The sequence below is a fragment of the Zea mays genome, chromosome 4 (genome assembly GCF_902167145.1).
Source record: "Zea mays cultivar B73 chromosome 4, Zm-B73-REFERENCE-NAM-5.0, whole genome shotgun sequence".
Taxonomy (NCBI): Eukaryota; Viridiplantae; Streptophyta; class Magnoliopsida; order Poales; family Poaceae; genus Zea; species Zea mays.
The window spans coordinates 14,186,149-14,212,270 of NC_050099.1; the positions used below are offsets into that span (position 1 = coordinate 14,186,149).

General features: G+C 46.4%; 1 protein-coding gene across 8 annotated transcripts; it reads left to right on the forward strand.

Moving 5' to 3' along the window:
- Positions 1 to 766: 766 nt before the first annotated feature.
- Positions 767 to 19,166, forward strand: LOC100194202 (Cysteine proteinases superfamily protein). Of its 8 annotated transcripts, none has more exons than XM_008678410.4 (9): positions 891 to 1,104; positions 6,665 to 6,896; positions 6,986 to 7,153; positions 7,237 to 7,371; positions 17,804 to 17,885; positions 17,971 to 18,096; positions 18,182 to 18,249; positions 18,330 to 18,392; positions 18,480 to 19,166. In XM_008678410.4, the coding sequence occupies exons 1-8, from the start codon at positions 1,041 to 1,043 to the stop codon at positions 18,355 to 18,357; spliced, it is 903 nt and encodes a 300-aa protein (XP_008676632.1). In that variant the 5' UTR covers positions 891 to 1,040; the 3' UTR covers positions 18,358 to 18,392; positions 18,480 to 19,166. The 8 variants fall into 8 exon arrangements, with proteins under 8 accessions (XP_035822577.1, XP_020406898.1, XP_035822576.1 ...); NM_001139247.2 differs by having other exon boundaries at positions 905 to 1,104; positions 18,476 to 18,980; XM_035966684.1 differs by lacking the exon at positions 6,986 to 7,153 and having other exon boundaries at positions 767 to 1,104; positions 18,480 to 18,933.
- Positions 19,167 to 26,122: the final 6,956 nt, after the last annotated feature.

Sequence of the window (26,122 nt, forward strand, 5' to 3'; positions counted from 1 at the left end):
CGAAGCTAGACAATGGCTTGTTCAAGAAGTGTCGTGGCTTACGGTGGAAGCATGTGAATTCGTAAACATTTTTTCGTACGATTCAAATATGGTGTCACGTTTTTTCCACAATAATTGCACAGAACATAAATTGCAATGTTATTTGTTTTGTACATTTCGAAATTATTAATGAACCATAGTTTTTAGATTATTATTTCAAATTTTATTGATTACAAATTTTTTAGCATCCTTTAAGTACCATTAAATGGGTACAAAACAAAGAAAACAGAAAAAGAAAAGAAAAAACAAATTCTGTTAACACTGTAGCTTTAGGGGATCGAATTTAGGGAACGTTGCTGGAGACACAGAAGATATAGAGGACAGAATCTTTTAGAGTGTCCTGTAAAGTACAGGGAATATTCCTTTAGGGGACGAAATTTAGGGGACGCTGCTGGAGACAGCCTAAATATCCCCTCCTTGTATTGTTGTAAATTTAGTTTCTAACTATGATAAAAAACCGATAAAACATAGGGAAATTTGGATCCATACCATTAAAAGATCACCACTTTGGATCCATACCATTACTATCTCACTTACATGTGGGTCCACATGGGTCAATGACATGTGAGGTCCATGGTATATATCTAAAGTTTGGATCTTTTAATGGTATAGATCCAATTGTTCCTAAAACATATGTTACAATGTATCTGAAACTTATTCTATAAAAATATGAATATAATATAGAGCTTTTGTAATCTATAACAACTTTTCAATATCCGCGTGCAGGGCGCGCGCCATGCACTTTGTCTACGTATCGCGTCACCACCGCGTTTGTCCACAGTCCACGTATCGACACCACCGCTCCAGGTGTCCTTGCACAGAAAAAGGCTGGTGTGGGAAGGAAGACGACAGCAAACAGCAAAAAGCAAAACCCGCTTCTCCCTCCTGCACTCCACTACTTGCCTTCCCGCCCGTCCTCTACTCCCCCAAATCCGCCGGGCCAAACCCTAGAGAAGGCGATCGGCATTTCCCCGACGGCGAGCGGGCGGAAGCGGACAATTATGCCCCGCTGCCGCCGCGACAAGGGGCAGGCGCTCATCGACCTCGACAGCGACGCCGAAGACGGTGAGACGTTCCGCCCCCTCGTCCCCCCCGAAATCTCCCCTTTCCCTCCGCTGTGCTGCGCCTGATGTTTCGGGCCACGTGCTGTGGCGCTCGGGGTGCTCTGCTTGATGTGCTGGCACGGTGGAGCTGCGGTTTGGTGGGCGCTGCGCTTTGGATTGTCTGTTGCCTGATTTATTGCTCTGTACCGGTTCAGATTGGCTGAAACTGAGAGGGTTCAGAGGTGTATTTTGCCTCAGATTTTGGGCTACATTCTCTCCGGCTGTTGCTGTATGTGCGGTTCGGACTTCGGAGGTGTATACTTGGATGTGATTGCACATTTGTAGGCGAACTTACTTTACTCGATGATAGTAGCGTTGTGGTGAAACAAAGTGACAGTCATAGGGTTTTTAGATTGTTGTTAATTTCAGCATTGCTATATTATTTGCCTAGTTGAAAACCTCTCTGTGTTGAAATATTATTCGAATTAAGTGCTGTTCTTGCTGTCCCTGTTTACAGTAACGTCATCTTGATAATAAAGGGATGAAAGCGTGGAAAAGGCTGGAAACAGTATCTTCTATACGAAAACGATTGCTGGTCGGGTAGAAATTTACTTGGTTGCATAATTAATCTACTTATTGTCGACCACAATACCATGTCGACAGATACTTAAAATTCAAATTTTAAATATGGTAATTTTCGGAAATGATATTGTCTTAACGGAAACGATACAATTACGATGCCTTGGTTACAGATTTTTGGTTACAGATTTTTGGTTACAGTTTTCATCTTTTTTTAATATTGCTGTTTATTGTTTTTGGCCTATAATATATGATCTAAAACCTTGTTTTGTATCTCATGAGCTGTTAGGTTAGTCAAGGATCTTTGAACATCATACAGTGTTGGAGGTCTGTCTAGAGCAGCAACCCACAATTTTGAGTGTAATATATTTGAACTCAAACAGTCAAACTATAAGATTAATTTCATCATTGCTATACTTATCTTGTTAATCTGACTCCATCTACTATCAGATTAATTTCAGTTTTATCTTGTTTATCCGACTTCCTCATCTACATGCCATGCTGAATGTTAATATGAATTTGAGTATTTTTGTTTCCTGTATGCAAACATTGGAAATGGTCTTGTTCTTTATCAATTCATTTACATATGGCTGTAATCTGAATAATTTGATTGTTTTATTCAGAATTAGAATATTTAATTTATTTAAATATATTGGAAGCATGGCACTTATGTCTCCAAAATCACAACAAAAAAAGCCACATAATCAAATTGGACCATCAAGTACTAAGTGCCCTCAGGCTGCATTGACCTCTCACAGATATGAGTAGTTAAAACATTTAGTTTGAGTTTATAGTTCGTTTCCCTTTATCTTGTTATGGTAGTTTACAAGATTTGGTCATGTACCTTGTATTTTCTCCTTTCAATTCGTTTTTTTAAATTAGGCCCTAATTGGTGTAATGGTGAATTGGAGGATACTAGTTTTCACAGTTAGTGTGAACATGACTAGTGTAATGGTAAGCTCCCCAATTGAGAGAGACACCAACCAAGGTTCAAATCCTTAGAAAAAGGCAGACCAAATATAGGAGGCGCCCACAAGTGGGTTTGGGAAGTGATAAACCGAGGCAAGCGTCCCCCTCCCCCCCTGTAAATGTGGAGAGGCTGCTTCGAACCCACGATCTGGTGACTTCTCATGATGATTTGGCTTTTGTCCATGACCATCTGCCTTGCCGACTGGATGAATTCACGGTCAAATATTTGGGATTGCCCCTGTCCCTGAAGAAGCTCACTAAGTCACAGTTGCAGCCCCTCATTTTTGACCGATTGGCTGACCTTCTTCCTGGGTGGAAGGCTGAACTTACGATTAGGGCCGGTAGGGCTGTCCTGGTGCAGTCTATGTTAACAGCTACTATTATCTATCATGCCATGGCTCTGGACCTCCCTTCATGGGCTCTCAAGGCCATGGACAAGATCGGACGTAACTTTTTGTGGCATGACAAAATTGAGGCAAATGGGGGCCATTGCTTGGTGGCCTGGTCGAAGGTCAGTAGACCTAAAGAGTTGGGAGGCCTCGGAATTGTTAGAGTATCTGTGTATATGGGCCTGGCCCACTAGGGTTCTATATATACTTGTACCCCTGTTACAAATCTGCAATTTTTAAATTGGCCTCTTCGGGTTAGATGGTTGTGGCTTCGAAAGACTAGCCCGGATAGAGCTTGGGCTTCCTTTGCTTTACAGTCTATTGGTCAAGTGGAATCTTTATTTTATTTGGCCATGTCTACAGAAGTTGGGGATGGAAATAGCACCCTCTTTTGGCGTGACAGGTGGCTAATGGGTTATCGTTTATCGATCTTGCTCCGTATATTTTTGCCTTAGTGCCTAAGCGGATTATTAAGGAGAGGACAGTTGCGGAAGGCATTGCTGACATGTCTTGGGTCCATTATATTCATCGAGTGGCTACTCTGGAAGTTATTATTGAATTCATAAGCTTGTGGGAAGTTATTTCAGAGGTGATTCTGCTGCCAGATACTCCAGATGGGCACATCTAGAGGTTCTAGTTCGGGCTGCTATTCTGCTAAATCAGCTTATGATGTGCTGCTATATGGAGCTACTGGTTTTGAGCATTGGAAACGTATCTGGAAGAGTTGGGCACCTCCCAAATGTCGTTTCTTCCTATGGTTAGTAGCCCACAACCGCTGTTGGACAGCAGACCGGTTGGCTAGGCGAAATCTTGATCACCCGGAGGCTTGTTTTTTTTGTGACCAAGAAATGGAGACCATTTTTTTTTCGAAAACGCGCAGGAGAACTGCGCCTCATTATATTAAGAAGAGAAAGAAACCAGGGTCTAAAGGAAGGCCCAATACAAAAGACCCCTCACAGGGGCCAGAAACACGCATACAGGAAGGAATCCATCTAGGAAAAAACAAAAAGACCACACACAGCTAGGAAAACCCCTAGGGCCCAGCTAAGGGGGCAGCCAGGTAAGAAATGCCTTTTGGCCCCGCAATTTCCCATCGACGCATCTCTTCTTTTGCCCAATTAAGGTTCAGCGATATATTTGAATTCCAGCCATCAAAGACACATTTATTCCGGTGATTCCAAATCGTCCAAGCACCCAAGATGATAAGGGAGTTAAGGCCCTTTTTGATAAGCCCGCTCACTGCTTCTGCTGCCTTTTCCCACTAGTATAGGTGTACATTTGGGCCGGGCCTGATGGGCCGGCCCGAAGCACGGAAAAAAGCACGGCCCAGGCACGGCACGACCTGATATATCGGGCCGGGTTTGGGCCGAGGTCGCGGCCCATGGGCGGCCACGAGCACGGCCGTTTAAGGCAGGCACGAAATGTCCCATATAGAGGCAGAAAAGGCCCATATATTTATTAAAATCACACTTTATTCCACACTTTCATGTACTTGATAAAGAACACAAAGATAGAGATAATGTTAGTTAGATTTTTTTTGTAGCTTTGAATTAGAGTATGTGATGTAATTTTATTTTTGTTATGAACATTAGATAATGAACTTAACTTACGAACTTTATATAGAGCTGATTATACTATTTTTCTTTCTAACAAAATGATTTGTAAACGAGGTAGTCATTGCATAGCTCTGGTAACTTAATACAAATATTAAGTTTGCTTTTGGTCAAATATATTTGTCTTATCTTTTATTTGTTTTATTAAATTTATTTTGAATTTCGGGCTCTGATGTGAATTTCAGGCCCCGATGTGAATTTCGGGCCAAAAACTGAATTTCGGGCTTTTATAATTTCGGCCCGCCCGAAATGAGCCCGGCACGTTTAAGCAATTACGGGCCGGGCCGTGGGTCGAGGGCTAGGTCCGTGGGCCGGCCCGGCCCGAAATTCAAACGGTTCGGGTCGGCCCAAAATTCAAACAATACGGGCCTTTTCGGGCTTGGGCCGGGCCAGGCGGCCCGAATGTACACCTATACCCACCAGCCTAGGAAGGAGGAAGCAGCCATCTGTGGTGCGAGAGAGTGCAACCCAAACAAATTCTGCTATTGTCTTGTGTCTTCTCCAGACAATTCTGGTTATGCTCTTGCAGAGGATTGGCCTGGCTGGTTTAGCGCCACAACCTTCTGATGTTGAGTTCCTTGGTTGGTGGAGGGATAAAACAAATTTTATTAGTATATGATGATTATGTTAGGAAATGAAATTAGAATTTTGGAGATGGCTGGGGCCAAGGGTTTATTGTTCCCTAGTGTTCATGGTTAAAGGTCATAGGGTGTTCCATGTTGGTCATTTCTGTTGTGTCACTTCTTCAGTTACCCTCATGTAACTTTATAGACCTATTGGCCTTGTGTACTCGGTACACTCTTCTTCTATTAATATAACGATACATAGCCCTTCTGCGTATTCGAGAAAAAAAGCCCTCACCACTGCACCAAGGTTCGAATCCTAGTGGCAGCAAAAAAATCCTCTTGCCGGCAACCCAAAAAATAGTGACAGGGCACTGCCTGTGGCACCTGTGCTTGGTTTGGCCCTCCTACCAGGTGTGTAGTTGCAGTGGTTGTCAACCCAGTGGGTCGTGGTCGGCCCAGGTTACGGTGCGGCCCTATAGGGTGAAGCTAGGGTTTTGGGGTTTTTTGGGTCGGTTTGCTTGGATTTATTTCTCAATGCAAAGCCATGGGGCGTCTTTCCTCTGCTGGTCTAGTTCTAGTTTTTTTGCGAAAGGGCCTCTAGCGTAATGGTTAAGGCTTCCGAGTAGCACCTCCAGGTCCTGGGTTCGATTCCCCTCGGGGGCGAATTTCTGGCTTGGTTAAAAAAATCCCCTCGCTGTGCCCCGCCCGCTCCCGGGTTACGTCCTGCGCGCCACCCTCCGGCTGGGCCGTTGCAGAGTGGGCGGTGACGGCCCGCTAGTGATGGGGGGCCAGGGTTCGGGGATTTTCTCGGCCGGGACCATGTTTCGGTCTCTTCTTAATATAATACCGGGAGGGCGGTCTTTCCCTCCCCGGCCGAGTTTTTTTGGTCTAGTTCTAGTTTTCAGTTATTTGCCTGTCCTCTATTCTAAGGGTGTAATTGCTGCCTATTAGTTTAGTGGTTCCTCAATTTTTTTGGCACATTCAAGAAAGGTGGCTAAATTACTGATTTGTAACTGTATGGTTAATGTCTTCCTCAGAGCCATGTTACAACCATAAGCTGAATACTGATATTTGTAACTGTATGATTGTAACTGTATGGTACCTAGTTTGTAAGTGGGTGAATTGCCATGCCTTGTTTTGTCTTACAACCATAAGAACCCTGTGTGGTGTACCAATGACAGCCACTTATACATTATGCAAAGTAAATGGTAAGAAGTGATGGATTGGTAGGTACACTTCTTTTGCAACACTAACTGCAAATTTAGTACATGGTTGACAAGCTAAAGTATGCATGTGTAGTCGAGTTTTAAGTGAACGGGCCTGCAGCCTACTAGCCTAGTGGCTGTAGTGCCTTAGTAGCACCCAGGAAGTCCAGGGTGCAACACCTGGGGGAGGTCCCTCCCTCCCCCCATCCCCCCAGGTTCTTTTTATTCCAGTTCTGATGGGTTTTTTGTGTCAATTTGTAGAGTGCCAAAGCAAGGGTTCTCAAACAAGTAGAACAACAACATTGAAGACATCTGGGAGATTGAAAAATGTATTAACAACAACATTGAAGACATCTGGGAGGAGATCCAAAAATGTATTGCCTTCATTTTATGATAACCTCCCCCAGGGCAGAGCCTCACGCCATGCAACTAGCAGGAGGAACAAGACAAATCAAGACAAGCTAAATACTGATATTTTTGAATTATACATGGAGTATGTGGTGCTGTTTGTTTTTACTTTTCCTGTTAGTTGGTCTTCCGAAGAAATTTGTATCCTTATTGCTGCAATAACTTCTTGCACAGAGATCTTTGGAAGCACATTGATGAAGATAAGAAGAGTGCTTATGCATACTTGGATTCTTTATGGTTTAACATGTATTACCATGGGAGTAATAAACCTAATGTCCTTAAATGGATAAAAGCTAAGAGAATATTTTCAAGACAATATGTTTTTGTTCCTATTGTTTGTTTGTGAGTTACTCTCATTATTACCTTGTGTATTCACTTAATTAGTTGTCAGATATGTATCAAATTTTCACCTTTTTTAATGGCAGTGGACACTGGAGCCTCCTTGTCTTATGCCACTTTGGTGATGCAAACTGTTCGGATATTAAGAAAGGACCACGGATGATGGTGCTGGACTCACTCAATACGACAGATCCGACAAGGTTGCGATCAGCAATCAGAAAGTATGCTCCTCTAATCCCCCTTTCTGAATTTCCAGATAATAATTGCAATATCTGTTTGACAATATTATAGTTATTTTGATTTGGTTTGGTTATGCCTACTGGCTGTAATATTTGTTCAAGAATCATAATTCAAATATTGAGAACAGCTTGCTATTCTTTTGGGTCCTTTATTTTTGCCATTTTTGTTTCTTACAAACAGACCAAGAGGTGTCATGTATTTGTATTGTCTGTTGTCTCATGCAGATTATTCCATAATGATATTGTTGGGATTAGGGTTACGGAGGTAGTACGAGTGGTAGGTTTAAGGTTTAGGACCAGGACCCCGGCGCTTGGGTGCCGTCGTCCTAGGGTTAGGGCTGCTGGTTGGAAGAGGTGTGGCTGTTCACGCGATGAACAGTACCACGGTGAACACTAGACGTGGATAAACAGCACCTCGGATGAACAGTGTACGGTGAACAGTGGATGAGTTGTGGGAAGCACGGGCAAGATACTTGCCTGCTTATTCTTTCATTGATTGGAGGTGTACATTTATAGGGCTGAGAGAGCAACCGACCTTATCTAATATCTTAACAAACCAAATCCTTATCTATCTAAACAAACTCCTTATCCCTATCCATCTAAACAAATAACTGATACTTATCCATCTAAACAAACTAATTGATTTTATTAGGGTTGCTAGACTGCCGGTCATAACATCTCCCGGCCTCCAAAAACAGCTCGTCCTCGAGCTGGAAGGCTGGATTATGAGGGTGGGGGATCTTCCGCAGCAGCCACCCCGTCGTCGTCGGCGGTCACCTAAAGGTAGAAGAGGCGTTGGCACTGATGGCTTCGTACAAATGACTCGTCACAGTTGTAGCATAGACCCTGGCGGCGTCGCTCCGTCATCTCTGCTGGGGTGAGGCGCTTGAACGTCGGTGCTGCTGGGTGGAGGTAGCAGCCGCTGGCCCGGCCGGCGATGCCGACGTAGGTGTGTGGCTGCCCGAGCCTTGCTGGCGGCGCTTGTATGCCCGGGCGAGAGCCATGGCCTGTTGCAGGTCGTCGGGCGCGCACAGTTCGACGTCCACCCGGAGATGTCATGGAAGTCCGATGGTGAAGAGTTGTGCTTGCTGGTGTGGTGGTGGCACGGGCTCCGTGTGGCACAGGAGATCCAGGAATCGATCCTGGTAGTCCACCGTGGAGTAGAACAACAGGCGTGCCACCTCGCCCAACGTGTTGTTGTGCAGAGGAGGCCCAAAACGCTGCTGGCACAACGCTTTGAAGCGTGGCAAGTGCAGTGTGGGCTTGTCGCACCGCAGCATGACAGACCACATCTGTGCCACTCCCGTGAGATAGTACGTAGCCATCCAGACTTTATCCATCTCTGGCGTCCCTTTATTGTAGAAGAAGCTCTCACAGCGGGACAACCAACCAACGGGACAACCAACCAACAGGAGCTGATCTTCCCAAATGTGTTGCTTCAAAGCACCACTTCCCATGACTCTGATCATTGTCCTTTAATTTTGGGTCTTCGGGACAACAATTCTGGGAGGCGCCACTTTCATTTTGAGGCTTTTTGGCCTAAGTTGGAGGGATTTCAGGATACCGTGCTTACTGCTTGGGAGTCAGTTGAGATTGTGAACTGTCCATATCAAACCCTTTATCTTAAACTGCAGAAGACAGCTAGGAATCTGCAGGCCTGGAGCGATAAGCTGTTGGTCACATCAGATCGCAGGTGGCCTTGGAAAAGGAAGTTTTACGTAAGCTGGAAATAGCACATGATTTTTTTTTGAACAAACGCAGGAGAGCTGCGTGTCATTAAATTAAGAAGAAAAAAAAAGAACATAGGAGAGACAAGACATGTCAACCCCTAATTACAAAGGCCCCTAGGCCGAGACCCCTCCGGCAATAACACAACGCACCACACACACACAAGGTAACAACCCGACCAAAAACGACTACCAGCAGGAAAACTGCTAAGGTCCCCTAGGGAGCTGGCGCAGCAGGAGGTCCTGCAGAGCTGATGCACCAGCCAAACACCAGACGCTGCCCTCCTCAATCACAGCACTCTGAACTCGCTGGGTGCAGGGCACAACCCCCTCAAAAACACAAGCATTACGGTGCTTCCAAATCTCCCAAGCAACCAAAATGATCAAGGAATTAATACCTTTTCTTAGACTCTTCTCCACTTTCTTGATACTTTGGCACCACCAATTTGAGAAACGAGTGCATCCATGCTGAGGCACAATGGCAAGGAGGCCTAAATTGTGTAGCATGGACGTCCATATCTGCCGAGCGAACACGCAGGAGACAAGAATATGCTGGATGGTTTCCTCAGCCTGATCACACTGAGGGCAAGCAACTGGATGGGGCAGACCTCTTTTTGCAAGTCGATCAGCTGTCCAAACCCTGTTTTTGATTGCCAACCATACAAAGAATTTGCATCTTAAGGGGGCCCAGGTCTTCCAGACACGTCGCCAAGGGCCAAAAGGGATAGAGCCAACAAAGAGAGCATCATAGGCCGATTTGCTACAATAAGTACCATGAGCAGAGAGGCGCCAGATGTGTTGGTCTGCGATGTCAGGTTGCAGAACTACCCCATCAACCAAGTTCCATAGCTGCAGATACTCTACTAGTACCGTTACAGACAATCCTCCCCGAATATCTGACACCCATTGACGATTTGTGAGCCCCTCAGCTACTGTTCTTCGCTTTAAAGCCCTTCTAGAAATCACTTGGATAAGGGTTGGACAGTGTTCAGCCACAGTTTTACCAAGGAGCCAACGATCAGACCAGAACTTCACAGATTCACCACTGCCTACCACTGAGGTAATAGCCACATCAACGAGGGCCTTTGCATTACGGTGCACTCGGATAGGGAGACCAGCCCATGGCCTTGACGCGTCAGTCTTTTGTAACCAAAGCCACCTGGCACGTAGGGCCCATCCAAACATCTCCAGGTTGAGAATACCCAGACCACCATACTTGAGAGGCCGCTGGACAGCTTCCCAGGACACGAGACAGTTACCTCCATATGCATCACCTTGCCCCTTCCAAAGAAAGCCTCGTCTCCTCTTATCGATTGCCTTAAAAACCCATTTAGGGAGTTCTAAAGCAAGCATAAGATAGATAGGGACAGAAGACAACACTGTCTTAACCATGACAAGACGACCAGCCCGGCTGAGAAGATTAGCTTTCCATCCTGGAAGTTTATCAGCAACTTTATCAACAAGCGGCAGGAGATCAGAGTTAGCAAGCCTATGGATTGATAGAGGAATCCCCAAGTAAGTGCAGGGAAAATTTTTTGTAGCACATGGTAATAAGGCAGAAATGGTGGTCAGCTCATTCGCTCCACATTGAATGGGTGTAACAGAACTTTTGGAGATGTTCGTTTTTAACCCAGTAGCATGACCAAAGATGTCTAAAACGCTGATAATTGCTGAGATATCCTGATGAGAGGGCCGCATGAACAAAACAACATCGTCAGCATAGAAGGAGATACAATGTTTGGCATGTTGATTTGCAATCAGCTGCAGCATATGTTCCCTGATAGCATAACTGACCATAGCATTCAAAGCCTCCATGACAAGGATAAACAACATGGGGGGCAAAGGATCGCCTTGCCGAAGACCCCTATGATGCAGAATGTATTCCCCAGGCTCGCCATTGACAAGGATCCGTGTAGAGGAAGTGCAAAGCAACAGACTAATAAGGTTGCACCAGCTTCGACCAAAACCCAAGTGTTGTAACATGTCAAGCAGGAATGGCCAGGATATCGAGTCAAAGGCCTTTGAAATATCCAACTTCAGCAGGATGTGAGGCTCTTTTGAGTGGTGTAATGATCTGGTAAGTTGCTGCACCAGTAGGATATTGTCTTGTATACTCCTTCCTTTGATAAAGGCACTTTGGTTGATAGAGACCATACTTGGCAGGTGGGGTGCCAACCGAGCTGCTAGCACTTTGGTCACCAACTTAGCAAAGCTGTGAACAAGGCTTATTGGCCTGTAATCCTTGACCAGCAGGGCATCCACCTTCTTAGGCAGGAGGGTGATAAAAGCCGTGTTGAGGAGTTTGAGTTTGGAGACATGCCCACATTGCACAGCAAGCAAAGCACCCATCATATCCTCCTTGATGATATCCCAGCAAACCTTATAAAAACGACCTGTGAAACCATCTGGCCCAGGAGCCTTGTCCAAAGGCAGATCTTTTACAACTGACCAAACCTCCTCCATAGAAAAAACAAGCTCAAGATCCCCCAAATCATGTTGTTGAATGCCCAGGCTGTGCAGGTCCAGGGTGTAGTCCCTATGTTCAGCTGTACCTAGCAGGTTATCATAAAAATCCAAGGCTGCTTGCTGTTTTTCTTCCTGTGAGGTGACAATACGTTCCTCAACCTGGAATTTTGCAATAAAGTTCTTTTTCTTGCGGTAGCGGGCTTGCTGATGAAAGAAAGAAGTATTTGCATCACCCTCTTGTAGATACAAAATGCGAGAGCGAAGCCTCGCAATAGTGCGTTCCAATGATGCCAAACCGAGGCAATGCAGTTTCAATTTTTTTCTAAGCCATTCCTCCCCGGGTGAGAGCACTCTATTGTCCCTGGCAATCTCAAGGCGGTGCAGAATTTCCTTAGCAGTAGCAAGTTGCAGCTTTACATTACCAACCTTGTGATGGCTCCATTTTTGCAGCCCCTTGCTAAGTCGCTGCAGTTTTAAGAATATACCCTCAACAGGGCAAGCAGTGGAGACCGGAGCATTCCAGCTATGGCTGACAGCCTCAAGGAAACCCGGCAATTTGGGCCAATAACTTTCAAAGTGAAAACGCCTCTTCTTATGGGTTTGGACATTAAGGCTGAGAATAAGAGGACAATGGTCCGACACCCCCGAGGATGCACTTTGCAAGAACGAATTAGGAAAGAAATCTTCCCAATCATTGCAACAGAACACCCTATCAAGTCGTACAAGAGTTGGAGAAGACCTTTCATTTGACCATGTAAATTTGCGACCATGCAGTGGAATTTCCTTAAGAAGGCAGTCATCAAGAAACCTTCGAAATCTGCCCATCAAAGCTCTATTCAGGTTAGCATTATTTTTGTCAGCAGCTTGATAGATCATGTTAAAATCCCCAGTCAACAGCCAAGGACCACTGCAGAGGGTTCTGAAATCAAGAAGCTCCTGAAGGAATTGAATTTTCCTATCATCTTCCTGCGGACCATAAACACCAGTGAACCACCAATTCATACCATCCATCCCAGCAAACTGAACTGAAACCGAGAAATTATCAATACGAGAGGAGATGACTTGACAAACTGCTCCCTTCCATGCAATTAGAATGCCACCACGAGTACCAACAGCAGGCAGGGTCAAGAACTTATCAAAATCTGAACCACACACAGATAGGAGCAGATGGGAAGAAAACGACGCCACTTTAGTCTCTTGGAGGCAAATAATATCAGCTTTGGAGGATAGAATTGTGTCTCTTACATAATCTCGCCTAGCCTTATTATTAAGGCCACGGGCATTCCATACAAGAATGTTTGATAGATTCATTGAAAAACAAATAAACACGACCAAGGACAGCAGGAATTAACAGCCTGCCAGGAGAACTGGGCTGCTGGAATCATCAAATCGCTCAGCCTGCCAGCCAAAAATAGCAGCAAGTGCAGCAAGATGAGAGTCCGTGAGGCGCCCCTCGAACAGCTTAAAATAGTTGTCTTGAGCTTTTTGATCAATGGCTTCTTCCGTGGCTGCGAGACCCAAACTCCTGATGACTTTCTTTTGGGCTTCAGTGATGATCGGACCTGGAGAACAAGGCTTGACACCAGCCACCCTCCTACTCCGACGAGGCACAGCAACAACAGTCTTACTGCTTCTAATCTTGGCAACCGGCATGGGCAGCAGCTGTACCACTGGCTTGATGATTTTCTCCAGGTCATTGAAAGAAACAGCAGGCGCATCCGGCGCAGAACATTTCTTAGAGTGACGCTTTCGCCTAAAATATACACATGATGAAAGGGTGTTAAGTCCTGCCGAGTTTTGGCTGAAAAACAAGCTTAAGAAACACTCTTTGCTGCTGTCCTCCCTGAAGCGTACTATGGCTAGGATGAGATCAAGGATTTTATGGCTTAAAGATGGTGATGCCAATACTAAGTTCTTCTGCTTGCATGCTAGGCACCGAAAGAGAGAACTTTATTGCTTCTTTGGTTGATGGGGAGGTGATTCTTACCAGTCATGAGGACAAGGCAGCAGCAGTGGATGATTTTTTCTTCAATTTAATTGGTACAAGTCAGGATAGAGATCAAACTCTGGACTTGGAGGCCCTTAACCTTTCTCATCATGACCTGGCAGAGCTTGAGGCCCCCTGTTCAGAAGATGAAGTTTGGGAGACCATTAAGCTGTTACCTTCCGATAAAGCTCCGGGTCCGGATGGCTTCACTGGATGCTTTTATAAATCCTGCTGGAATACTATCAAATCTGATATCATGGCTGCAATTTCAGCGACCTGGAATAGAAAATTTGAGAACCTTGGTAAGCTGAACTCTGCTTACATTTCCTTGATCCCAAAAAAGAAGGGGATGATCATGTGGAGTTTAGACCAATTAACCTTGTGCACAGTTTTGGCAAATTGATTACCAAAATCTTAGCTAACAAATTGGTTAGCAGACTTAATGGAATGATCTCTCCAAATCAAAGTGCCTTCATCAAAGGACGATTTATTCAAGATAATTTCATGTTGGTGCAGCAGACTTCTAGATTCTTACACCGACATAAAAAGGCTAGCTTGCTCCTTAAACTGGATATCACCAAGGCCTTTGATTCGATCCCGTGGCCTTTTCTCATTGAAGTCTTGAAGCAGCTTGGTTTCGGACAAATTTGGAGGGATATTATTTGTAGGCTATTGGCATCTTCTTCTACTCAAGTCTTACTAAATGGGTATCCAGGGAGGAAGATTATTCACAGAAGAGGGCTTCGGCAAGGGGACCCTCTTTCCCCAATGCTATTCATCTTGGTAATGGACATCTTTGGCCTTCTCTTTATCAGGTCGAAGAATATGGTTTGATGCAACAACTGTTTGGAGCATCGAAACTCCATCGGATCTCTATGTATGCTGACGACGTGGTTCTTTTTCTGAGTCCCTTGGCTGTAGAATCTCCACTGCTATGGGTATTTTGGACTTGTTTGGAAAGGCTTCTGGCCTCCGAAATAACGAACATAAATCTAATGTTTATCCCATCCAGTGCTCTGAGGATGATCTATTGGTGGTCTAGAATTTATTACCATGTGAGAGGTCTAATTTCCCTTGCAACTATTTTGGAATTCCTCTATCCCTTCGCAAGCTGACCAAGGAACAAGTTCAATCAATCATAGATAGAGTGGCTGACCGTCTTCCAAGTTGGAAAACTGATCTTATGTCTAGAGTTGGTAGGAGGATTATTGTACAACATGTGCTCACTAGTATGATTGTCTATTTGGCTATGGCCACTGATTTCTTACTTGCACATTAGAGGCAATTGATAAGATAAAAAAGGGTTTTTTTTGTAAAGGTCATAAAGATGTCAAGGGAGGACACTGTCTGATTGCCTGGGGAAGGGTGTGCGGGCCCCTCCATTTGGGAGGTTTGGAAATTTCTAGCTTGAAGGAATTATGCTGGGCACTTCGTATGAGATGATTGTGGCTACATAAAACTGATCCAGACAGGCCGTGGGCAAACCTTCCTATACATGTTTCTAAAAAGGCAAGGTCTTTCTTCTCTACTGTTTTGGTTTCAGAAGTGGGAAATGGAGCACACACTCTGTTCTGGACAGATAAATGGCTATTGGATCAGAAAATGAGCAATCTGGCTCCTAGATTATTCGCCATCATTCCTAAAATGACTGCTAATAAGAGAACTGTCCTTGAGGCCCCAACCAACAGAAAGTGGATATCTGATATAAAAGATGCTTTGTCTGTCGGGGCCTTAGTGGACTACCTGAACTTTTGGGGGCTCCTATCATAAATAGTGCTTCAGCCCGAAGTAGAGGATAAACATGTATTCAGTATTGCTGCAGATGGCAAATATTCGTCTAAGTCGTCTTATGAAGGTCTTTTTGCTCGTTCAATATCTTTTGGTCATTACCATATGGTTTGGAAAACGTGGGCACCTCCTAAGTATCGGTTTTTTATTTGGCTGGCTACAAACAAGAGATGATGGACTATTGACAGGCTTGCTAAGAGGTTTGGATCACCCAGCTAGTTGTCTCTTATGTGATCAGGAAGCCGAAACTCTTGACCATATCCTTGTCTCTTGTGTGTTCATAAGAGTGTTCTGGTTTAACCTCCTGAAACCTTTTGGATTTGAAAGACTGGCTCCTCAGCCAGGGCTTTCACCCTTCATGATTTGGTGGGAGCAAATCTCCGGAGCGATCACTGGTCTACCTAGAAAGGGCATCAACTCCCTTGTTGCCTTGGGGGCTTGGACAATTTGGAAACTCTGAAACTTTTGTGTTTTTGATGGCTGTACTCCTAGTTTGGCTTTGTCCCTTAGGTTAGCTAGGGATGAGAGACAATTTGGGAAGTGGCTGGGGCTAAAGGCCTTTCATACCTTGCTGCCCTCCTTCCTGAAGACTAGCGGCTGTTCCTTAGGTGTGTTTTGATGAATTTTTTCAGTTTCCTGTGTTTTTGGCCTCCTTAAGGAACCTTTGTATCAGGTCTCTTTGACCTTTGTTTCTTCTCTTAATATAATGAGGTGCAGTTCTCCTGCGTTTTCGAGAAAAAAAGGATCTTCCTTGGCGTTGAAGGTGGGAAAGGGAAGGTTATGGTGGTGCGGGTTGTGAGGGTGTTGCTGTGGGGGGTATGCGCTATGGTGGGGTTCGGAAAAGCCTGGGATTGGTGATGGGGGGAGTGTGGGAAGGGTATCCGATTGATGGGTATCGGACACAGAGATGCCCTTCATGGTGCATATCTTCAGGTGCGCCCGTGAGAACTTCTTAGGGCAGTTGAAGCAGGGGGCTTTGTGACGGCGAATCATCTCGTCGGGCATCAGCCTGGTCACGCGCTTCCCAGCAAGTGGTCAGGCTATAGTCGGAGCGTCAGGGGCAGCTGTCGTGGTGGGAAGTTCTGGAGGGGATGGTGTAGTCGTGGTAATGCTGGTGTGACGCGGTCGATGAATGATGTGCAGATGGTGCTAGTGCCCTAGCAGCCACGGTGTTGTGGTGGATGTAGGTGAGCCAGGGTTGCTTCCTCCTCCAGTTTGGCGAGTGCGTCAAGCTCGACGTCGGTCTTCAGTGGTTCGCCCAGACCTACGGTGAAGATGGAGATCTGTTGCTGCTCGGAGAGGTCATCGCAGCGGGTGAGGCGCTGGTAGAACACGTCCATGTACTCAATGAGGGACCCCTGAAGGCAGAGGTTACACAACTCGCTGAATGGGTTGTTGCGTGTCGGGGGCGAAGCTTGCGTCGGCGAGCTTCGTGAAGCGTGTCCAGGACGGGGTTCCCTGGTTCTGCTCCTCCTCCATGTAGGAGGCGATCAGGCCTTCTCTGTGTCCGATGTATGTGCTGCCCGGATGAACTGCTTGCAGTGGTGGAGCCAGGACAGCGGATCCTTGGAGCCGTCGTACTTGAGCAAGCATAATTTATGGGTGGCAGAGTTGATGAAGGCAAAAGCCCTATCTCCCGGAGCGGTGGCCGCTGGCAGAGGTGCTAGGATCTGAGGGAACCGTCTGGTTGCTAGCCAGTTGCAGCTGCTGGGACTGGACTTTGTTGACGGTGACCTTGGTTGACCTTGATGGAGGACACCTCGGTGGACAGTGCCGTCACCTTGTCGTCCATGGCCACTTGATGAGATTGGATCTCAGACAGGCCGACCAGTATTTGGGCCATGGAGGCCATGATGTCGTCAGTTGTGGCAGATACCGTGACAGGCGGTGGTGATGGGACTAATGGGTGACACAGGCGGGGCGGCACAGGCGTAGGAGATGGCTCTGAGTACCAAGATGTTGGCAATTAGAGCAAGATTACAACAGAACAGGGAGAGAGGGAGAGACCCTTGACATGTGGCAGGCTTAAGGTTGTTTCTTCTCTGCCTTTTGTTGTTTGCAGGTCCCAGCTATATATAGCCTAGACATGACTCCTAACTTGACCCTCTAGTAACCCAAACAGATCTAAATCTTTCAAAGATATTAACTAGCAATCTTATTTAATTATTGTCTATCCTTATCGATGCGGACCACCTCTTGGGCTTCTCCTGGCTCAGTTGGGCTGAAGAGGGCATTGGCTGGGCTGGGTCCCACCTGACCTGGGCCGGCGCTTGTAGTGCTTGCCTAGAAAAGCATCCACAACAGCATGACATCACAATTGTCTGATACTTCCTCAAAATAGTTTTGGACTTATTTGCATAGATGACCTCAACAATTTTGTTACACACGATTTTGCTTAGAATATGTTCATTTTACTAGCATTTAATTTCTGGTACTGGTATGCTAGATTCATTATTGACATTTACAAGACTGAGGAGCGGGAAGAAAGCAAGCAGTTCATAAACAAAATCTGCCTCGAGTTTCCCAAAGTATTCCTTTGGCATCTTCTTACCCAGTATATCATTGCATGTAAATCTTAGATTTCTCATGTTACTCCCTTGAACAACTTTGCAGGTGCCACAGCAAAATGGGGATGAATGTGGAATTTATGTTCTTTATTTCATCCGCTGTTTTCTACTGAACAAAAAACTGACAGAAGTTCTTGAAAACAAAAAATTGGAAGAAAAATTTACCCAGCTGGTGTGTCATCTTTTCCCACCTCTATACCTCTTCTTTTACTGCCTTTTCAAATGTTTGACTAATGTGCTTTATCAATATGACTTAGTTTGATGATGGCTGGTTTAACCCAGAGGAACTAGAGAACTTCCGCAAGGATATCCATTCATTCCAAGCGTATGTGTCACCTTCTGCATTCATTTCCTGCTTGCTAATTTGTGATTGTAAATCTCATCCCGTTTTTGACACTTCTGAAGGAATCGAAATAACAAAGTTGCAGAGTAGGGTATATAGCAAAATGGTGCCAAGTATATAAATTGGTAGGGTAACTATCAAGTCATGACCTACTCTTACGCCTGTTGCTTTGTATCACTTATCAATAATATTAATCTTTTTTATCCAGATAGCTTCATCCACCATGTAGATTGCTGAGTTTCATCTTCCTTTGTGGCTCATTCCGAGGACATTTGAAGGCTGTTGAGGATATGTTGTATTTCCGTTTTATCCATGGAAGAGGGAGTACATAGAGCTTCGCTGGCAGACAGCACTAGTTCGGCAGATTTATTACATTTTAGGGCTAGTTTGGCAACTCTATTTTCCCTTGGGAAACGAAGTAATTTCCGTTGGTAAAATAAAAATCCTTGGAAAAAATAGGGTTGCCAAACTAGCCATTTATCGTATTTAAAATATCGAACTTGGTAGTGTATATATATTATATCTGGAAGTGCTAGATTAGCATCACCCTCTTGGATAATGTTAGCATTTAGCAGGGTTACACACGATGTACTAGTGTATGTATTCTCATTCTAGAGATGCTGTAGAGTCTCCTGCTTATCCGGGTATAGACGTTACAGTTTCACATCTGTTGTGCCGAGATGGTGATGGTAATAGTAAGTAAAAAAAAAAAAAAACTCGCAGCAGCTTCCTGTTTCAGATATCCTGTAGATTCTGCTGTTGCTGTTGTGACGGGGATAGATTAGAATCAGACTTTTTCCTTGTTCATGTTTTGCTTACGTGAGGGCATCTGCTAGATTGTTACTGTTATGTCAGTTTTTTAACCTGATTTGGGTATAAATAAGATTCTGTGTTGAACATGCCAAATGCCCTAAGCCTGTTAAATTTGCTACCAAAATGTTGTGACGGAGATAGATTCAAATCAGATTTTTTTTACCTTGTTCATGTTTTGCTTACGTGAGAGCATCTGCTAGACTGTTACTGTTGTGTCAGTTTCCCCCCCTGATTCGGGTATAAAGAAGTTTCTGGTTTGAACATGCCAAATGCTCTGAGCCTGTTAATTTTGCTACCAAAGTTAGAAAAAAAACTAACAGGGACAAGAAAGAAGCTAGATTATATCATAATTCAATTTTCAGTAGGAGCTACGCCAGTCGTTCTTTTTTTTATATTAAAAAGGGAATCTCAAGAGCAACTTGAAATATGTTCTGCATTGTAGGGCTGGAAAATTAGCTCGAGGCTCGCGAGCCGGCTCGAGCTCGGAGTGGCTCGGTTTGGAGCGGCTCGCGAGCCTCGAACGAGCCGAGTTGAGCCTCTTCTTCGAGCTCGTTTTTACAGCGAGCCGAGCCGAGCTGGCTCGTGAGCCGGCTCGCGAGCCTTGCAAAAATGGTCAATTTATGTAATAATAATGAATATTAGATGATTTTATGGATAATAGCTCATTTTTTAGTTTTTGATGATGAATATATTACAAGTTATAATTTAATTTACTCATAATGTAAAATGATGATTCTATATTTCAAATTTATATAATGTTAATTCACCAAATAATGCAACGAAAAGTACCAAAATATGGCTCGCGAGCCGAGCCGGCTCGCGAGCCAAGGTCGAGCCGAGCCGAGCCTCTTTCGTCAGCTCGTGGAATGGACGAGCCGAGCCGAGCTCGTTCAGGCACCGAGTCGAGCCGAGCTCGGCTCGGCTCGTTTCCAGCCCTACTGCATTGCTAGTTTGCTGCTTTAGTGCCGATATATGAGATCCAATCCAAGGGTTACTGAGGCTAGGCTCGCTCCAACGGGAGGCATACAAATCGGGCAGCCATCTGTACTTTTGGCTGGTGTCTGTAGTTTAACTGTCCAGCCATACGCTAGATCTTTCTAACAGCATAGCTATTCATACGTTCAGCTGGAATGGAGTAGACGCTGAGCCCAGTGACCGGTCAAGAACGAAGAATTTAGCTGCCGGTCATAGTACCAGTCAATATAGCTTTTCTCTTTCCTGCCTTCTATTTTGGTCGGTCTGTTTAGCTGCTCTGTTGGAAGAAAGCTTCTCTCTCCTGCCTTCCATTTTGGCTGGTCTATTTAGCTGCTCCGTTGGAAGAAGAATTGTACTGCTATAGTGGCTTTAGAGTAGCTATTTTAGCTTTGTCTGGCCGGATGGCTGCTCTGTTGGAGTGAACCTTAGAAAGTCAAGGCCCACGCTGTTCTGTGCCGACATCCTGTGATAAAATACAGCTACGATCCGTCCCTGTACAGTAGTACTAGCAGTTTCCAAGGTACAAGGTTATCGATGTCTGCCTCGTTTCAACAGCTCGTGGCAGCAGATCTTGTTTTCGTATAGGACAACCGAGCATTGTTTTGTATTTAACAAAAAAAAAGAAGAGACCCGTAAGGCGTCAGCTAACTCGAAAGAACAGATTCTCACCGGAATGAACAGCTACAGGAGTCTGTATGTATCTGGAGCAGGGACATGTTCTTTACGTTCCTTCTGATTCCTTGTCGATAAGGATATGCCTGTCGCCATGCTTCTACCGAGCAAATCAAAAAATGCAGAGCCTCTGAATTCCGTTGGCCAGTCTCGATCTCCTCAATGAAATGAAATGGACGCGTATGTAGTTCAGTGCTAGCAGCCCTTACCTTTCACTTCCACCACGTCAGTTTCCAACCACACTACTCATCGTCCTATTTCCTATCGACCGTCGTTAGTCCTTGTTCACACAAGTGCTGTAATGTACAATTTTTACCATTAGCCTACGGAGTCATCAATGTTATATATATTTTCCTTTACAAACTTATTTGATACACGATGTTTTTGTTTGGTGAAAAAATATTTTATGGGAAAAATCACATAATTCAAATAAAATAAGATAACAGTAAAAAAATAAAAAATAAATTACAAAGTTCTTATGTAAAGATATTGTTGTGGTCTATATTGTCGAAGGTCCTCTGATTAACTGTATTGCAAGATTGTGTTTTAAGAGTACAATAAAATCCCTGCCGAAGATCACTTGTTCAGGAAGAAATAATTATCTGTCTAACATATAGCTTCGTGCGTGAACAAGTGTGTTTCAGGAACGTTTCTACTTGCAGACGAAGCTAACCTTCGACTAAAGCAGTAAACAAAGACGATTCATCTATGTATAAGCAGCAGAAGCGGCGGTCGAATGCGATGGCTTTGAGTACGAGCCGGGGAGGAAGTTACTGAACAACAAATGCTGAGACCCGCAAAGCAGAAGACAGAGAAAATATGATATTATCCTTATATCATTTGTAAACAGTGTATGAAAGCCTTGATGAGTATTAGCGTAAATATGTTCAAAGGCGGTTCGTCTCACCTATAAATAGATGAACATTGCACTTCATAAAGTACCTTTTTCCAAAGGGGTATAGCTTCGTATTGTTTAGCCTTCGAAGAATCTTCGTGCTTTCTCTGTTCAGAAGCCGAAGGTATGTTTGTAAATTCATCTATTGTAATGGAAGATATACTAAGAATGTTAAGGCAATGGAGATATGTTTCCATGTGTCATTTCATCTGTCTTATTCCATTTCATATTATTTCTGTTATACATTCTTGTTTGAAGGCCTTCATCCTTCGTATTAACACTTCGAAGGAGTGTTAACCCCAAGATGAAGGTCTTTATTCTTAACTTGTGTTGTCTTGATTTTTAACACCTTCAGAGGATTGAGATCAAGTACCCAACAGATACAATACAATTCCTCGTCCTCATCATCCTTCTCCACCTCTTCTATATTTTCTTCCTCATTTAATTCTAGTTGCTTGATTAATTTTTTACAGCCAACCTGTGGGTCTTTTTTATATTATCATCCATGTTCAAGGTGGACTGGTCCAGCAATTTGGTCAAGTGCTCATACAATTTTGGTGGACTATGATCTTCTCCATGACAGAGGGTACTCGTCGATACTCGTTGCTAGCTCCTTTCCTTGGTATTGAGCTCTTGCCCTATCATTGGCAATATGGTGTGTTGGGCCGACACTGCTCAGCGATGCAGAGTTATAACAACCTCATCCATCCTAATCCGTGCTACATTTAAAATAAAAAATATAACCAATCTACTATGCATATCGTCTATATGCAAACTATCTAGATAAAAAATTTCCTCGGTATCATATTATTTATCGTTGTGTATAAGGTTCGAGTCAAACTTATAAAATTTTGACTACAAATAATTGTTTTGTTATTTAGCTTTGAAACATAATGTTCATATGCACCGATTTGTCTTAAAAAGTACTCCCCCGTTTTTTATTTGACGCTTTTTAGTTCAAAAGTGAAATAGATGGCGTCATTTATTTGAGAATGGTGGTAGTAATTTTATAAAAGTATAAATATATTAAGAGTTTATTTTGTATTTTAACAAAAAAACATTGGTCAAAGTTTTATTTTAGAGTCCGTGTCGTTGTCCTAATTGACAAATAATAGGACACCACAGGGAGCATGTTACACACTAGCATATAGAGATGTCAATGAGGAATTTCCCACCGGGGTATAGCATCCTATCCCCATCCCCATCATGTTTGATCATCCACATACCCATCATGGGTGCAAAAATCATCACATACTGTCGGGGACCATAATTAGGGGTACCCTCAAGACTCCTAAATCTCAGCTGGTAACCCCCATCAGCACAAAGCTGCAAAGGCCTGATGGGTGCGACTAAGTCAAGGATCGGTCCATTCGAGGGACGCGATCACGCCTCGCCCGAGCCCAGCCTCGGGCAAGGGCAGCCGACCCCGGAGGATCTACGTCTCGCCTGAGGCCCCCCTCCAGCAACGGACACACCTTCGGCTCGTCCGAGGTCCAGTCTTCACCAAGAAGCAACCTAGGCCAAATCGCCACGCCAACCGACCAAATCGCAGGGGCATTTAATGCAAAGGTGGCCTGACACCTTTATCCTGACGCACGCCCTCCAGTCGACAGAGCTGAAGTGACCGCAGTCACTTCACCGCTCCACTGACCGGTCTGACAAGGGGACAGCGTCGCCTGCGTCGCACCGACTGCTGAGCCACTCGACAGAGTGAGGCTGACAGCAGCCAAGACCGGCCTCAGGCGCCATAGGAAACTCCGCTCCGCCCGACCCCAGGGCTCGGACTCGGGCTCAGCCCCGGAAGACGACAAATTCCGCTTCGCCCGACCCCAGGGCTCGGACTGGGGCTCAGCCCCGGAAGACGACGAACTCCGCTTCGCCCGACCCCAGGGCTCGGACTCGGACTCAGCCCCGGAAGACGACGAACTCCGCTTCGCCCGACCCCAGGGCTCGGACTCGGGCTCAGCCCCGGAAGACGACGAACTCCGCTTCGCCCGATCCCAGGGCTCGGACTCAGCCCTGGCCTCAGCCGACGGTCTCCGCCTCGCCCGACCCAGGGGCTCGGACTTGACCTCGGCCTCGGAAGACAGACTCGACCTCGACCTCGGAGGAGCCTCCACATCGCCCAACCCAGGGCACGGACCGACCACGTCAACAGGAGGCGCCATCATTACCCTGCCCCAAGCTGACTCAGGCTACGGGGAACAAGACCGGCGTCCCATCTGGCTCGCTCCGCCAGACAAGTAATGATGGCGCCCCGCGCGCTCTATGACGATGGCGGCTCTCAGCCCCCTTACGGAAGCAAGAGGACGTCAGCAAGGACTCGATAGCCCCGACAGCTGTCCTTCCGCCAGGCTCCAGCGCTCCTCCGACGGCCACGACACCACACGAACCGGGTGCCAAAACCTCTCCGGCTGCCACGATGGCATGTACTTAGGGCGCTAGCTCTCCTCCGCTAGGCACGTTAGCACACTGCTACACCCCCATTGTACACCTGGATCCTTTCCTTGCGCCTATAAAAGGAAGGACCAGGGCCCTCTTACAGAGGGTTGGCCGCGCGGGGAAGGACGGGACGGCGCTCGCGTGAGGCCGCTCGCTCCCTCCCGCGTGGACGCTTGTAACCCCCTACTGCAAGCGCACCCGACCAGGGCGCGGGACAAACACGAAGGTCGCGGGATTCCACCTCTCACGCCCGTCTCCCTCCGGCTGCTTCCCCCCTTCGCGCTCTGTCTCGCGCCGACCCATCTGGGCTGGGGCACGCGGCGATAATTTACTCGTCGGTCCAGGGACCCCCCAGGTTCGAAACGCCGACAGTTGGCGCGCCAGGTAGGGGCCTGCTGCGTGTTGACGAACAGCTTCCCGTCAAGCTCCAGATGGACAGTCTCCAGCAACCTTTCTAGCCCGGGACGGTGCTCCATTTCGGGAGTCTTGAGTTCATGTCCCTCGACTGCAGCTACAACATGATACTCCTTCCCCCGCCGTGCGATAGCGACAATGGCGGCCGACAGCCCGCCCGCCGGCGGCGGAATCGACGACGTCTTCCCCGCGTGGTGGAAGAACAACATTCGAGCTCGCCCCGTTCCCTCCCCCGCCGACGGAGAGAAATTTGCTATTTTGCCACTCTCAAATTTGGCTGCCTATTATTATGCCATCCCGTGTCTATGACTGGTGGGACCATCTGTGTCTATGATTTGTGGGTCCGATGGCATACTGGCGAAGCCCACAAATGATAATGGCAAAATTGCCAATGGCTCCGCCGACGGAGGAGGAGGCGGGGCAACCAAGGCCAAGCAGGAGGCGGCACCTCGTCGGCTGTCGAGCGAGTCGACGGCGCCGACGCCCCAACGGGGGTAGGGATGGCAATTTCACCCGCGGGTTCGGGCCCCGTCGGGTTTTGCACCCGTCGGGTTCGGGTTCGGGTGTAAAAATCCACCCACGGGTTAGACCCAAACCCGACCCGAAGCATTACGGGTGCGGGTGCGGGTTTTGATTTTCGCCCGCGGGTCACCCGGAACCCGGAGCTACGCCCGAAGCGCAGAGTTGCAGCCGGCCACCCGCCCAAGTCCCGTGCGCATCCAGTTTGTATTCCAGTGGGCCCTGAGAAAAACCCAAATCCCTCAACCCCAAGTCCCCAACCGGCCAGGGCCCAGGGCCAACCGGCCAACCCTAGCAGGCTAGCACCAGGCGTCCAGGCGGCCGCGACCACAATAGACCACCAGATCCGCCCAGAGGCCAGACGCCACCACCAGATCCACAGGTGTATAATGCATTAATGCTGTGGACCTGTGAACTATTTGTGTTTGACACATAGGCACGAACTTATTCTCATATGTATCATGTATTCATGTTACTGCTGTTATTATTGTGAGACTGATGTAATCATGTAATGATGCTGGTACCATTTCAGTTTGAGACATGAATTTATTGTTGCAATGTTGCTGTTTTGTCTAAGATTATTACCTGTGAACTGTTTTTTGCTGCTGGGCCAGTGGGCCTTCACCTGGCGTCAGCCGGTCTGCTGGTCACAGCACGCACACGCACTAGTGATTACTGATTAGTGAACATGTGGAATAAAAACGGTGACTATGTGAAACCCGACGGGGACCCGAAACCCACCCGAAACCCGACGGGTGCGGGTGCGGGTGTGGGATTTCACCCGCGGGTGTGGTCGCGGGCGGGTTTGGGCTTATTCCGCAGGTGCGGTCGCGGGTGGGTTTTTTCTCCACCCGACCCGAACCCGACCCGTTGCCATCTCTAAACGGGGGGCACGTCGGACATCAACCTCACGTCTGAGACGAAGACGAGCGCCGTCTCCCCGCAACACGCCAATCCCAAGCAAACAGACGACGCCAGCACGCTCGCGAAGGACTTGCTGGGCGTCACCCTCGTACCTAAGACGACGGTGCAGCCAGTCCCTGACATGACTTCATCGCCGCCCGTCGACCAAGAGGTACCAACCGATTCCCATCTCACGCCTTTTGGATTCAGCCTCGACCCGCC